The sequence below is a fragment of the Coloeus monedula genome (assembly GCF_965178545.1).
Source record: "Coloeus monedula genome assembly, chromosome: 3".
Classification (NCBI taxonomy): Eukaryota; Metazoa; Chordata; class Aves; order Passeriformes; family Corvidae; genus Coloeus; species Coloeus monedula.
Window position 1 is genome coordinate 49,408,289 of NC_138783.1, and position 16,273 is coordinate 49,424,561.

Consider the following 16,273-nt stretch of genomic DNA (forward strand, 5'->3'; position numbering starts at 1 on the left):
TATTAAAAATGTATTTCATTTTCTAAGTATAAAACAGTCATAAATATTCAAACTTGATCAATATGTAATAACACTAACCAGGATGATGCTGCTGCTTTACCTTGGTTCCCAGCAGAACAAAACTGATCAAATAAGAGCATTCTCATACCATGGATTACTACAATACTTTGCTAGTTGATATGATATTTTAGCTAATCTTTAACTATATTTTATTAAAGATGCAGTCAGAGGTGAGAATTTTGAAAAACAAATAGAATTAGGAGCCACGTGCTTTGAATAGTTGTCATATGTCCTCTGAAGGAAAAAAACCTACAACAATAATTTTTTCTTCAGGTAATGGAGAACTAACTGTAAAATTTTTCAATAAATCTGCCTGCTCTACTTACCTAATTTTTCTATTGATTCAGTATTTACTATTCTGAACTATCTCATTAGTGAAGATTTAAAATATGAAAATATTGGTTTTGTGGTGGATTCTGAAGAATGGTATAAATATGATAAATTGCTCTATGCTAGCACATGGGAAAGAGAGCTCACAAAACATAATTTTCATGTGAGTTTGGGAGAAAATGGCTGGAGTAGATTTGAATTTTGTTTCTGTCTTCCACAATATTCAACAAGCTAACTGTAGTGCCACAGTGGAAAACATGATGCATTGAGGCCTATAGAGATTTTCTTCCTTGTAAGCCAAGTAAACCAAATTTTTCTGTGGTATGAACAAGAAGCACTAAAGATTTTTTTCCCAAACAGTGCACAACTTTTTTAAAAATCAGCTTTTAAATGAGTGTAGCATTTGATGTTTTTCAGGTGTTGATCTAGTTGAAAAACTGGGAAGACCTGCGTACCTGAATAAGAGCTGAAAATAAGATAATAAGCGACTTGAGAATTAGTAAATTACCATGTAGTTCAAAGTAGCTGTCAGTGGAGGGAGGGAGTTTCTTATTTAAATTGTCATCTTTTCCTATGTTAAGATTACATTTCTCATTACATTTACTATTTAGAGAAGTGGGAAGACTTGAGAACACACTGTTCAATATTTTAATTCCCTGTCTGTGTAAAAAAATCATATCTGTTTGCTCTCCTGTTTTGTTTATCATTGCTTACTCCTTTCAGTACAGAAAGAAAACAAGTCATGCATATTATAAAATCAGCAGTTATTGAATAATTTGTGCTTGAAGAAGTGTTAAAAAAACCAAAACAACAAACCAACCTAATTAAAGCAGAGTCAGAACAGAACTCATTTTCCAAATTTGTAAGAATGGTCCTTATTCAAAAAAAACCAAAGAACTTCCTTGTAATCTTTAATAGTGTGCATTTGATACTGAATCACTTTGAAAGTGAAATCCTAGGAGTTTGATTTTCCACACAGAAATTTGCACTTGACTTCTAATTCATCTTTACTGTTACTTATAACAAATTCTAATTAAACATCCCTCAAACAGGAGTTAACCCTTGGGGGAAAACCACTGAATAAAAATTGGATGTGTTTGTTCTACAAATTCCACTATTGTGAAAAAAAAAATTTAAAAATGAGAAAACCAATTTTGGATTTTCTGTCAACCAGAAAATAACTTCTTAAGGACTTGAGTGAAATATTAGGATGTGTGATGTTCCTTGAAGTATGTGAATCTAAAATTGTACTGAGATGGATTATGAAAGAGAAGCAAAGATATCTTCATTCTTGGAAAGTCTATGATGTGTTTGCTCACTCTTGCTGGTTTCCTGCTGCCTACTTGCTGAGTTAGATACATACATATTCTGTAACCTGTGCCAGAGCTTTCTGACATGATGAGACTCTTAAAGAGAACAGGAACCTTCCCATGTCGAGAAGCAGCCAGAATTGTGGTCTTAAATATAAAATCTGGGCTAAAGCAATATATTTGGCTTTTCTAGAATACCAAATACAAATTTTAGTTAAAAAAAAAAAGTTATTAGAGCAGATATCATTATTTTAGAATTATCAAAACACCAGAATTGTGTCTATAGCTTAATAATAAGCTGATTAATTTTCAAAGAGCAAAAATCTTTGGTCTCAGTTGTGTAAAAACTCTCTTTATCCAAAATAAATTCTTCAGGTTCTTGAAACCCAAACGTTCTTCGAAGTGTTTTTCAAAAGTTGTGAGGGATATAGGTTCCCTCTTGATTTCTCCAATGGAATTTTTAAAAATAAGCACTCTGTCATTTAAATATCAGGATAAAAATACCCATAACACCAACAACACATATTCAGATTTCATAATGTCAAATTCTGTTGCCTAATTTTATGACTGTGATGTATACAGAACTGCATAGAGAATTCATAAATACCACCACAAGTAGGTGAAGCGTGCAGTATTGAATCAGTTACCAGCTTAGGCATCAAATCAATTATTTGTTATCCAAATCACTCAATTTTCCTCTTGTTTGGGTTTTTTTTTTCCTTAGATATAAAACACAAAAGTTTGCCTTCCATGCATTTTTCTTTACAAAAACTCCAATGGCAAAAATGTAGTTGTTTTTCCAGGGTCCACTACAGGTGGGAATTGTTTATGTAAAGGTGCATTTATGTGCCATTGAACTGCCAGAGAAAATGAAATACATGTGGTGCATTAGGACAGCAGCTGCATCTTGTAGCTGTGTTGTAATTCTTTCTGGTTTGATATAGCCTGATAAAGAACAACAACGCAGTTTTCTGGCACCACAATGTATCCCATGTTTGGAACTTTTACCTATCATAAAACATGTATTTTGGCAGCTTATGGCCTTATTAGGAGCCTACAATCACAGTGGCAGTGCTGACAACTGTCATTAGAAGGAGGAAGAGAATATTGTTTAAAATAATTTTGTCATTATTGAGCCAAAACTGCATATTTAAAAAGATTCCATACCAACTACACTGTTTATTGCTTGACTGCATAGATGGTGGACATTTCATATCCCGAGAAATAGGGCATATTAAATATCAGTGTACTTCATTCCTAGCATGATGGCTCCAGTGTGAGTTGAAGATGTAAACTAATGCCTTGTCAATTGATTTAATAGAATGATGTAAAAACCTCCTTGTTACCATCTTGAGTATTTTGTCAGTGCCACATTATTCTGTTACAGAGGCCATTGAGCAGTGATACTTTCTCTTTTTAAAATTATTATTGATCATTAAGTACCAGTGCTTTTGCTTCTTTCTTCCATCTTAGGCAAGGCCGATGGACTACCCAAAAGATTACCTTTCTCACCAAATTCCAGTATCATTTCACAAGCATTGGAATATCGATCCAGTGAAGGTGTATTTCACATGGCTGGCACCAAACACAGAAGAGTCACATAATGGAAAAAAAGTTGGATATAACAGAGAGGATTTATAAGCAGTAGAAGAATGTAAGTGTTAATTACTGTTCTACAGATGAGGGACAGTCACTACTGTGATTTTTGGTTTGTTTTCATGTTGTTCATCTGTTCATGACATGGGAAGTCAGTGTTTTGTTCCTGTTGCTTGCATCCCTTCAGAACAATGGAAGAAGGCACTAAAATGACTTTTGGATTCTTTTCCTCCACTTGGTTTCTTTTTAGAATGTTTCTGGGCTTTATATACCAATGAACTTGACACACATTTAAGAGTCTTGTACAACTTCGCCTCTGTTCTGCTTTGGACTTGGTTCAGACAGCATCAATTTACATTTCCTTCCTTTGCTCTCTCAAAAGCTGAAGTTATTTATTTGGGAGCCTAATACTGAATAAGTGTTGAACATCTATTAAACATCATCTCTCACTGACTTACAGAAAACAATTCTCTAAAAGGTTCTGGAACAGTTTCTCGATAAATCATAGAGGACACTTGACTTTTTTTCTGTGACCAGGAGCTAGATTGTGTGAAGGCTGTGCTCCTTTATGCTCACTGCAGATAGAAATACTGTAGTTTCCTGGAGTAGTTGGACCAGGCACGGAACCACTGTTGTACCTTTTAAGTTTATTGGCACTTGTGTGGAATGCCATGTACAAAATGGAAAAAAAGGTTAAGGACAGGGATTTCTTAGGTGGCCACAGGAGGTCACTGTGGCTCCTTTAGAAACCTAAGTCACTGTACATCAATCTGGCAAATGTAAGAGTGACTCTTAAGGATTTTGGCAGAACTAACACTTCAGTATTTCCGATGTGTGCATTTCAATAGCATATGAATGCCAGCTTTAAAAATTTTGTAGTATTCCTAATTTATATCATCAGGATAAGTAATTTTATGCATACAACATGTAAAGTGTGATTCATATTTAAAATTTTCTTGACTTCTTTTTAGTAATTCAGTTTTGTAAGAATGTTTGTACAAAAACTGGCTATAGTATGTTCTAAACTAATTTTTATATTGTAAAACTGCTTGTTTTAAAATGACAGTATTTGGCACCTGTATGCTGTCATTTAACTCGGCTTGCTATATTGTAACCAAATACAGGGTCTTAAAGCCATACTGCTGAAGTAATTTGTGTTTTGGTTTATTTTAGTAGGTTAAAAATTGATTCCACTCCAAAGAAAAGCAATACTTGCTCTAGAGTTGAAGTAGGGGAGCCTCGGTAATTACCGAACTTGTATAAACATTTGTTTGTGAATGCAGCTTGTGGGTTTCTAAGCACTGAATAGCAAGCACATATTCATAACAGATTCAAATTCTGATTAAGAAAGAGCAATCCATGTTATGTCTTTTTTTCTTCCCACTACCAGTGCCTTAAACAGTAGACATTTTACTGATACCAGGACTATGTTCTCTGATACCATTGGTGAATTGTTAATTATGTTTACTGTTTAGAACTGTGAAAGCTGAAAGCTGAATAAAAGCATTCTTTAACCTTTTGTGCCTCCTTCCTCTCTGCGAGCCAAGTACAGGATTCTTTAAGCACCAGTGAAACAAGTTCATCACCTTAATTGTGTTCACTGTCAGTTTTATTAAAAGGCGGCTTAATCTTTAGGGTTTTTTCATGTTCTATCCTGACCTCCAGATTAGGTCAGTTTTCAGGCTCTAGTTTTGTGCAAATGGAAAATGGTGTTTCGATGAACACCTCATGTGATTGGGAGCCTTGCTGCTGTCACAAAACACATGTCACTATCAAATTCCCCACAGGTCTTGCAATGCAGTCCAATAAGGTTCAACTTCGAACTGGTGATATTTAATCTCTCCTTGGGCATTGTGGAAGCAGACTAGATCAACAAAAGATGATTTGATTTGGGTCCAGGCTGTGTTGTGCCTGTAGAGTGCTTATTTAGACGTTGGAAGTCACTGACTCGTTGATTGATTGCTTGCTTGACTTTTACTTCTGGTTTGACAAATGTAGTAGTAGCTATCCTAAAGTCCATCTTTTCTCTTGCTGTTAGCCCTGGTTTTACTGCAAGGTTTCTGGAGGGATTAGTAAGCATTAGACTTCGATTTTGGTCTCCATAGTTTTGAAAGCAACAAAGCCATAATTTGCTCAAGTATTTTGCCCCCAGAACTCTGACTTTTGAGACACTGCAGCAGCATGACACAAGTGACCTTTTGGTCCACCAACTAAATAAGATTTTTTCAAGCAAAGGATCACAAAGAGTTTCCATAAACAAGATATGAAGCCTTGTATGTGAACTTTAGTTTTAGAAGACTCAGGATGACTGTTACTAGCTGAAAGCTAAGGACAAAACTGTGTGTTAATGAGCCTGAACAGTACTAAGGTCTCTAATGAAAATCAAGTGGATTACAAATGATGTAATGTTAAAGCAAATCAATAGAAGAGGCATTCACAACTCACTTGGAAACAGGCAGATTAAAACAGGGCTGCAAAGTTGATTGACTGCTTGAGGTTTCCTTTTCTGGGACACTGCAGGGTTGTGGCATGAAAAAGAAAATCTGGGAATCATTACTGACTATTTTTTTTTAATGTTTATAACATAAAAAATTTCCATGTATTAAGATCTTTCTTTGACAGAATTCTTTTGAAAATTTGGTTGGTTGGTTCATCTTCCAGGAGCCAAAAAGACCCTTGAAATACTAGTGCCTTCAATACAGCAGATATGTAAATGAAGAGTGACAAACTATTTGAGGCCCACATTTGATCAAAACTGAGAATGAGGGCTGTGGATCTATTTTTATTTCCCTACATCTGCAGATGGCCCAGGCATGGAGGAACCCAAAAGGACCTGACTTTTGTCTCTTCCTCTGTGATTAGGAAAATGGGCAAGAGTCTTGAGGCAGCTTCTAAGCTGGGTAACTTTCTTTTTGTGCATGAAGACTTTGCCCTAACACCAGCTCAAATGGCTGGAGGGAGGAGTCCAAATTACCTTATTTTCAATTCCTTAATTTCTCACGGATTTCATTATCATGGCTGGAACTAGAATGTCTCAGCCAGAGGCCTGAAACACCATTCAATGAGATTCCTGGAAAGTGGGATCAACATTGTGTGTAAGGACTGCCATAACTATCTTCTGTGAGCACCTCCAAAGCCAGTAGTGCCACTGCATTACCAAGAAACATGGAGAAGTAGTAAGAGATTTGCTTTTTGCAACACTGTAAAATTGTGAATCCTTTTGTGCATTGAACACCATGATAATAAATATATTTGAGTTTGCTTCAATGCAATTGCTTCTGCTTCTTGTTGATATGAAACTAAAGGAGAAATTTAGAATTCTGAGCAAAATGCTCCCTGAGGGTGTCACCTCATCATACATTGGCTGAGGAATCTAAGAGCACCTGACTGTTCCATTAGTGCTGCCTGGTGCAGCTCTGGCTCTGAGGTCCCATCAGCACATCAGCATGGTGGCTTCACCCTCTGTACTACCCCTGTGCACACATCTGTGTCAGTACAGAACAAATTCACCTCCCCAGTCACATTGAGGGCTTTAAGTAATTGTTTCGTTCAGCAAAGGAATAGATTCAATATTGATTTGTAGGTAACTAATTTTTCTAGTTCAATTTGTGACACATTATATGCATGTGTAAAGAATAGGTTTTTTAATACACAGTCTCATAGTGGTAGCCATTGTGTAACTACTTGATTTAAATTCTGTCCTGAGAAGAAAAGTCCTCATGCTTTTCAAATCTCAGCCTGTGGTTTACAGGGAGAGACCTGTGGGACTAGAGGAAGCAGAGAGTGGTGAACAATCTGTTTTCATCTACCTGCTTTTGCAGATTCTCTTGACTTGTTTATTTGTGCCCTTGTCAGCCAGGAAGCAGAAGTACCTCCACTGAAATCAGTTAATGAGATTTCTTCTAGGACCTGCATTTGCATGGCAAAATGAAACAGCTTTGGTGGAGTGTGTGTGCACTGGTTAGTTCTGAACACAAGGGGAAAAGAAACAGTAGAAATAATTTATTTAAAGATGAAAAGATAAGTAGGCATTATGCAAATGCATACAGAGGCCTAAAGGACTTGCTTTCAAAGAAAGGAAGAACTGGTTCGGAAAACAGGCATGGAGAGGAGTGATGGGAAATTACATCAATGGAGTTTAATGAAACATTCTTTATGGAAAATCTACAGGCATGCTGCTTTTGTAAGCTAAAAAAAACCAATGCTAAGCTATTCCTGTGAGAAATAAAGCAATGCTCTTTGTAAGTCTGAAGGCTTAAGTGCCTGACTGTTAAACAGAACAACTCCAGGAAAGTTGAAAGCACTAGGCTGTTAATATTTTACACTCAACTTACAAGAAAAAAAAAATAGTGTAAGCAGATTGTTAATTAATAAAAAGCCAATAAAGAAAATTTTCTGCTGGGAAGGTTGTTGTGCATCATCAACTGGTTTGTGCCCACTTCTCATTTATGCATTTCTAGCTGGGACATCCTCCAGATGAAGATCTAATCAGACAGTTTATAATGAACCCCATCAAGGTCCTCATAGTAGGAGCTCACGTGTTGCCCTAGTTCTACAGGCACTGCACCCCATCTTCACCGGGGTGCTGCGTGACACTGTCTGCTACCTGCTCCCCAAAAGCCTGGGAGAATGGCAGGAAATCCAGCACATATCCCTCAGGAAGGATGGAAACATTGCAGGACTGAAGACTCGTGAGTTCCTCGATTGTCTTAAGGAAAGCTTTCACTGGTCCTCCTTCAAAGTAGCCATTCCCAGGCTAGCAAGGCAGCAGAAATGATGTGAGGAGTAACCCTGAGTAAACACAAACGTGAAGTAATAGCCTGGAGCAGGTCAAGCTCAGCTGTAGCTCCAGGGGCATTGGTAGCTCTAAGGATAGTCGGTCACAAGTGCTGATGGGTGATGTTGGCCAGTTCACCAGCCTTTTTTTCCAAAGACTTCTTAAGACTTCTTACGTTGCAAAGATTCTGTTTGCAAGCTCCTTGAGGGAGCCCTTTTCACAGAGCAGAGTGGGAGCTGTGCTCCAGGTGCTGTGGTTGGATGCAGCCTATGCTGTGGTCCCATGGCCTCATTCTGCCCAGCCATGAAGCTCTGCTGAAAAAGTCTATCTCTTGTCCTGACAAACCAAGTTACTAATTTGTTGTTTCTCTTTCTGTTGCTGTTTCTTCAGGCTAGAATTTTCCTGTTGATGGATTTTGTCTTAACTAAAACATCTGAGCCTACAAATGCTAGTACTGGAATGACTTCACACTTAATAAACAGTGAAATACATTTTTAACAAAATAAAATGTGGATAATCATACTATAGTTACCAGCTTTTTATATTCTTGTGAGAAACTCTGTCAAGTGCAGTTCAAATGTCTGAAAAGATTCGATTTTGTTTTATAAGAGCTGGCTTACCTCTACTATGGCTTGCCCCTTGTTCACCCAAGTGGTATGATTAACACTTAAACCTTGCTTTAGAAGCTCATAATTGTTCTGCCAGTCTTTCAAAAACTCGTAAAATACTTGCTGTCCTTCCAGCATTACCGTAGGTGTTGCTTATTATGAGTGGTTTTGTGACCTTTGTTAGCAATTCAGCCACTTCTTTCTTAAAATCTTTCTGACGTCTTGAGTGAAAATCCTGGAAGATCAGATGGGTTGCAATGAAGAGGGTAGAGATTGTAGAAATGCAGAAAAGACAGGTACTGAGGTACCAAAGTCTGTGCAAATTTTTGTGCTCACATTACTGTATGCAGCCATATGCTCATGGATATCAATACTGATCTCCATGTTGGAGTCAGTCTTAGTAAACCTTTCTGAGAATTTCCTATCATATTCATTCCTTCTAGAATAGAGAATTGTGGATTTACCCTAACGATGGACATGCTCATACTGCAATTGACTGCTTTGGTTCCTTGTGCATGAATTTGTTCTTGTTCTTCAGCTGCTGTAGAACTGGGACTCTGAGTGGGTGGGTTAACTCCTACCTTACCATCCGCCTGCCCACAGGCAAGATCCCAAAACAGTTGAAATTACAGCCTATTTTAAATAACATGGCTAATGTAGCTTTTGGCTCCATGGGCAAACATCATAAGTTCTGCACTGTGTCTCTCCATGTGCTGGAAAGGGCAGGACTGAACTGCAGAAGGGCCCTGCTGCAGGACTGAAGAGACCCCAAAAAGTGATAATGTAGCCAGGTTCCTTCCATTGCCTGTATCCCATGTGAAGAGATGCATTTTGAATGCAGACATTAAACTCAGTGAGCTGAGTCAGATTCTTTGCTTGTTGGCACTCATTTAAGTAGGAAATATTTTCCTTTCAGATTAAAAAGTAACATATTCCAGAATTTGCTCCATTTTATTTCTAAAGACAGAAACAATGCAAAGGGTGTTAAGGATCTGTAAGACTTTGGGACAGTCTTTTGTTCCATGAAAGACTAAACAAGCTAAAAGTATCCATTTGAAAGAGCACAAGCAGGGTAGGGAGTGGTTTTTCTCTCTTTCGTAGCCTGGGTACAGAGAGATGGAAAACAAACTTGCCAGGGTAGTTCTAATACAGCGAGTGTGTTTTCTGTAGCACAAAACTGAACTGCAGAACCTGACAGCATCAGCTGAGCAGAGACTAAAAAGTACTGAAAGAGCTTAAAGCTGGATTGTACAAAATCACAGCAGAAAGGTCTGTAAATGGCTAATAAACACAATGGTTTTCAAGAAACATCTTCAAGCTAAGGCTCTGAATTACTGCAGCCTGACCCTGGGCAGGTACACTGAAATGAATGCTTTGTCCCAGCTCAGTATGACTCTTTCTGTGTAATACTGGCATGTGCACAAAGTTCAGTTCAGGGCTCAGGGCTTGTGATTATCAGCAGTGCTGCAGCTCCTGTGCCTATAGAGTATTGGAGCCTCCTGTGCTTTTACAAGTCCAGAGCCACCTCAGAGACCATGGGTGAAAAGAGAGAATCTCTCAAACCTCTGCTTTCCTCTTCTGTGACAATATCTGAGAACCCCAGAAGCAGATGGTTGTCAACACTTGGACCATGGGCCACACATGGATGACATCTAAGTGTGGTTCACCACAGCCTATGAGATGAGAAACATGCCAAAGACAAAAGCCCTAAAGTTTGGGCTCTGCAGGGCAGCCAGCCAAGCTCCTTGCTGAATCAGGTTTTAGGATCCCAAATAAACCAAGCAACTTTTCATATGAGAAAATGAACAAGCTTTGGAGCCAAAATATCAATGGCATCTTGAGCCAGTGCAATGCCATCATGAAGATGGAACCCAGCCCTAGCTAGGCTGAAATACCTACTCCAGGTGAGTATTTAATTGACTCCCAACAGCATTAATCACACTCCTGACTGGAGCCAGTGCTGTACCAGCTGCTTCTGAGTGAGCAGATCCTTTGTACTTCACGCCCCTCAGGTGGTGCCTCTCAGAGCTGTTTCTCAACAGGAACAGCACATTTGCACACAGAAACTCAGAACTGCAGAGCAGCACAGGCTCCTCTGGAGGTCACCTGGTCCATGCCCCCTGCTCAAGTAGGGTCACGTACAGCTGACTGCCCAGGACCATGCCCAGGTGGCTTTTGAGTGTCTCCAAGGATGCAGACCCCACCACCTCTCCAGGCAACCTGTGACAGTGTTTGACCATCCTCACAGTTTAAATGGGTTTTCTTATGTTTAATTGGAATTCCTTGTGTTTCAGGGAATTTTCCCTGTGTTTTGTTCCCACTGCCTCTTGTCCTGTCATTGGACTCCACTGAGAAGACTTCGGCTCCATCTAATTTACACCTTCCTGTCACATACTTACTGATAAGATCCTACCTGAGCCTCTGCCTCTGAGAAGTCTCTGAAGCTGCCTAAGTGGGATTCAGATTCAATTTGGTTTTGCTTATTTGACAGTTTCTCTTTAACATGGCAAGGTGACTCCAGGCACTTTCCACCAGAGCCTGTTTACAGGTTTTTAATAACTGTCACAATGCCAGGCATTTGCTGCATGGGTGAGAAGCTGCTGGGAATAATTAGCACCAAGGGGAAAATGTCAAAGAGATTCAAATGTAACATTTATACAAAATGCTACTGCTTTTTAAAATTCCTGTCAGCAGCAGCACAAAACCTCTGTGACTTCCTGTACCTCGATGTTCATCCCACCCACACAACTATGCAAAGCAAGTTCCCCATACAGTCCCATTTCTTTTCCCTGCAGGAGTGGTGCCAGCAGCTCTGGGAGCTGGAGAGACGCACGAGCTCCTCAATGCCCCGGCACCCTGCACGTGGCACCTTTCTGCCAGCCATGCTATCCAAGGATCATGCCCCTGTAGGAAGTTGCCCAATCTGTCTGCATCACTTACATCACTGCTCAGGCCGTCTCTCCTGTTGCCTCCCTTTCCTGTTTGGTTTTATTTCCAGCCACCGTCACTGCTCCAAGCTCTCCAGTTCTGCACATCAATCCCCCAGTACCAGCCATGAGTTATGTGACATGTTCCTCCTGCTGCCCTCATCCCACTAAAAATCAATGGGCAGTTACTGTAATCTGCAGGTTTTAAATCGTTTCCATGTGAAGGAGAGTCAGTTTTCCATTAACCCTTCGGCCCCTCGCAGGGTTCATTACCAGTATCCGGCATAAGCTGTTATTGCAGCCTCCCTAGGGATTGTACTGCTTCAGCTGGAGGTGCTGGGGAAGAGATTTCCTCCAAAACCCACTTGCTCTGTGGCTTCCCTGACACTCCAGTGTGGAAGTGTCCTCATCCTGCCAGCAAAAATGTGGCCTGCTCTTAAAAGTGTCAGTTTTTTGGGGGGTCAGGTTGAGGCTTCTCCTGCCAGAGCCTCTCTCCCAGTGCAAAGAATGGAGGGAAAGTGTTTGCTGCTGAGGCTGAGCAGAGGGTTTAAAACATTTGAGGGATGGGTGCAGGTATCTGTCTCCCTAAATGTTCACATGGAATTGCTTCCATGGTGAGAAAAAAATGAATACATTTCTCCAGAGATGCCCCAGTAGAACTGAAGAGCCAGTTTATATCTTCAAAGCAGGTTTGTATCTTCAGGAACAGACAATTAGCTCCATGGCAGCCCCACCACAGAGTGCAGGGCAGTATAACTACTTTTAGTCAGCTCTTGGGAATCTGACCTATGGGTGGTAACTTGGAAATAGAAGATGTTTAAATTTGTAAGATACAAATACTGTTTTCTGTAATATCCCTGACCCTCTAAAATGTTTTCTGTCCTCCATTAAGTCCTCCTTAGTGTAAAAATAGTGATTAATTGCAGATTTTGAGATAACCATGATAAATTCTTCTCCTATCCACAAATAAAAAAAAATTAAAAACATTCAGCATCAATCTGTGTGGAGTGCATGCCTGAAGAGAATTTATAGGTATGTGTTCTTCTACAATATATATGTACATTTATAAGACCTATTTCAAAGACCCATGATTCTGTCAAACCTCAGTGTTAATAGCTCCAAGGAACTGATTTTACACAGACACCACCATTAAGATCCTGTATTTACATTGCACTATGCCTGGGCTGGTACAATACAGGGGAGCATACAGGTAATGATTTATACTGTCCTGTGTAATTTTTTCAAGGCTACTCATGCCTTGGTTGGCCAAATCCTTTCTGAAATGGCCTGTTCACCTGTGCTGAAACACCCCAAAGGGATTCAAAGATAAAAATTTTTGGGTTTAGACTTCACACTGCCACTATTTCTGTCTAAATTATTCAGATATTCAAGTACCTGTTAGTGAGAACAGCCAGAGCACTCTCAATCACGATGGTATGGCAACATCCAGACTTTCAGCTCTCCTCTGGGGTTTACACATGAGGTGAACCTACACCTACTCATGATGATAGGAGATGTTCATACTGCCCAGAGCACAGAGCTTTGCATTCCCCAAGCACACGGTGCTGACAGAATTACCCACCAGCTGGGGAGTCATCTGAGAGGCAGACAGAGTGCCCATCTCTAAGTTTTAGGCAGAAACACTCTGTGCTCTCTGGAGCCACTGGACTTCTGGAGCAGCAGTGGTTGCTGTTGAAGATTTTTCATTTTAGATGGAGTACATATACGCCTGGAAGAGCAGTCCACAGATCCCAGGTCTTCCTCTCTACTGGCTGAGTGGCTGCGGGATCTGCTGAGACAAAGAAAGGTGAGGGGTCCCCACGCAGGTGACAAGGCTGCAGTTACCTATCTTTATACTGAGAAACGTTTAGACAAGTTCTGTTTGTATTGCTGTGGATGTAGAGCAATTCTTTGCAGTAGAGGGTCGTTTATCCCCTCTCACAGTAACTGTGAGCCAGAAGTAAAAAAATAAATGTGGTGTATGTTAGTGAATACTGGGCCTTTACATCTCAGGCACTGTGAGGAATGTAGCAAGACTTTCTTAATTCTTTATTTTTAGAATTTATTTTAAAATGCAGTCTTTGTAATTTATCTCACACAATGACTATTGCACAAATGGAAACATCCCACATTAGAGAAATAACAAATCATTTTTGGGTTGACCAAATCATCCCTTTCAGGGTGCAATTAATTATTCAAGAAGTACACATCCAAACATTACATAAGAGCTCTCTTCCATCTGAAATTACCAAATATAATTAAAAATGTATAAAGGAGGAGACAAGTAGCTTCAAATAACTTTGTGACCTTCTAATTATTTTCAAAATAGGTTTAAAGGCTAAGACTTCCATGTGTAACCCCTCATACTGCTAAAAGCTATGTTCTCACAGGCATGTAGAGCTCCCTGGGCAAAATCATACCATTATCCCTGAATCCCTTACTATTTAAGGAGACATGAGCCCATGCTGTAGTCTTCTCTATGAGCAGAACTACCTTGGAGATCACCAATGACCATTGACACCTTGAGGCCCTGGTGCCCAGCACCCCTTTCGAGAGCCAGCCTCATGCCTCTGACGTCTGTGTGCCACCACTCTGCCCAGGCAGCACCAGTCCACAGCTCATCTAACACCCTGCTCTGTTTACAAACAAAACCACAGAAAAGCCTTATATTTAAATGACTTGCTAGAAGAGATAACTGAATAGAAAATTATGAGACTTTGTTTTTCCTAGCAGCAGGAAACAGAAATATTCAACAATAAGCTATTGAATAACAAACATTATCATCTTTGCTGGGCAAGCATCTTAATTTTGTTTATGAATAAGGGAGATAAAGAAAGGAGATTTACTCACAGGTTGAAAAATATAACAATCTTTTCTTTCTCTAGTTATTTGTCAAGGGTTGTGGATGAGCCCTGTCAGACAGGCAAAGGGAAATGCTCTGTAAAAGCAACAGAGGCAGATTAACCTGGTGGGGCTTCCTCACAGGCACGCTGCAAAGCTCCACACATTTCATCAGTCCTGCAGGGGTAATTACAAGTCTGTCAGTTCCTCCTAGAACACTTTAAACTTTCACACCAGTCAACTCTCAGAACCAGGATTGCTTAACAAATCCCAAGGCCTGTAAGACCCTTAGAAGATTCATGCAGTCTTGAATTTTACTTCCCTGCTCTTTTCTATTTCTCCCTTTCTTTCTCTCTCTTTTCTCCCTCTGGTCCCCAGCTTGTTTGGATGTTTTTTTCTTTTGCCTAATGAACCTACCATTCAAACAGATTTAGCAGGGAGGCTGAGGGGACTTTAGTCACCCACCCCAGCCCAGCTAGCCTGGTGTGCCCTTGACATGGACACAGCCGTCTTTTTTAAACCAGGTCTACCCACGAAGTAGAAAATGCCCAGAGCACCTCAGATTTATTCTCCTGCTTGCCATTTTTGCCAGTCTATGCCCTCACACACCAGTATATTTTACTACATTTTGTTCTCACAGAGAAGATAGGTGTGCCATTGGCTGACAGGGTCAAGGCAGAGAAGCACCCCAGGTCCACTGTGTGTCAGTGCTCCCACCGGTGCCTGCTGGCAAGGAATACTCTGAAGAAATGAAATGTGGTGTTTTCCTTCTTGCCAGCACTCAACCACCTTGGGCCCTTGGCAGCACCTTTGTAAATCTGCCTCCTGTATTTTTAATAACCACTCCCTTACCTGAGGTTAAGGTCCCTGTATATAAATGCTGAAGGCAGTTAGGAGATTTTGCCCAAGTGCTACCATGAAGGAAGAATTATCAACCTGTGGTGAACACACTCAAAGCTGAAGAGCTTTACAGAGGGAGGCACAACTCAGTGCTGTACAAATCCAGGGAAACGGGGGGAGTTTCCCAGGCTGTTAAAGACCAATACACAGTTGCTATTTTGTCTTCAATTAATTCTTCTGCACTCAGTACCTGTGAACACTGCAGTGGTATAATTTCTCTTCAGAACTGGAAGAAAAATTCTCCGTAGTCAGTGCAATTACTTTTAACATCCTTTTCCCAGGAAATAAGGCTGGTTTGCTTTCTGCTATGACTAAATCTCCAGCTCAGTGCACCAAGTGCCTGTCTTCATTCCTCAGTGCCAAAAGGAATGGACTGCCCTATGGTTCTTCTGCTCAGGCTTGAGCCTGCACCAGCTCAGCTTATCCTGGTACCACAGCAGCAGCTTTGGGTACTGAAATGCACATGAAATTCCCATCTTCAATTGTCGTCTCCCTATGGATATCACTGTATTCAGCCATAGGCTTTAAGGCTGAAAGGACTTAGTTACTGTCTGGTCCAATGTGCTACAGAGTGTGAGTCCTGTGCCCTGCTGGAGGCTTGGCTGCGCAATTTGGGGAAGGGTGAGGTGGGTGAGATGAGACCTCACTAGAAGGAGACATGGCAGTGTCCTTGGGAAGGGGTGAATGGCACACGTGGACTTTGTGGGGCTAAATGGTCACGGGAAGCAGGGAACAGAAAGGATACGTGCATTAGGTGCAGGAGGAGCTCTAACTTCTGCAGTGAAAAGGAAAGGAGACCCAGGCAAATCGTGTGAGACCAGCTGCTCTGTTACTGTAGTAAGATCCTCTTAAGGACTACCTAGAAAAAAAATGTGCAACACTGAAGTGACCAATTTATTGAATTTGCAAAGTAAAAACAATTCT

The 16,273-nt window shown here is 40.3% G+C and overlaps 1 protein-coding gene across 2 annotated transcripts in view; it reads left to right on the forward strand.

Annotated features, from left to right (window-relative positions):
* The window catches only part of B3GLCT (beta 3-glucosyltransferase), a 49,667-nt gene extending 44,963 nt beyond the window's left edge, over positions 1-4,704 (forward strand). For both annotated transcript variants that reach the window (XM_082277724.1, XM_082277725.1), the window contains one exon: positions 3,174-4,704. In XM_082277724.1, coding sequence (XP_082133850.1) covers positions 3,174-3,341 — 168 coding nt within the window. In that variant the 3' untranslated portion in view covers positions 3,342-4,704. The remainder of the gene's footprint in view (positions 1-3,173) is intronic.
* Positions 4,705-16,273: the final 11,569 nt, after the last annotated feature.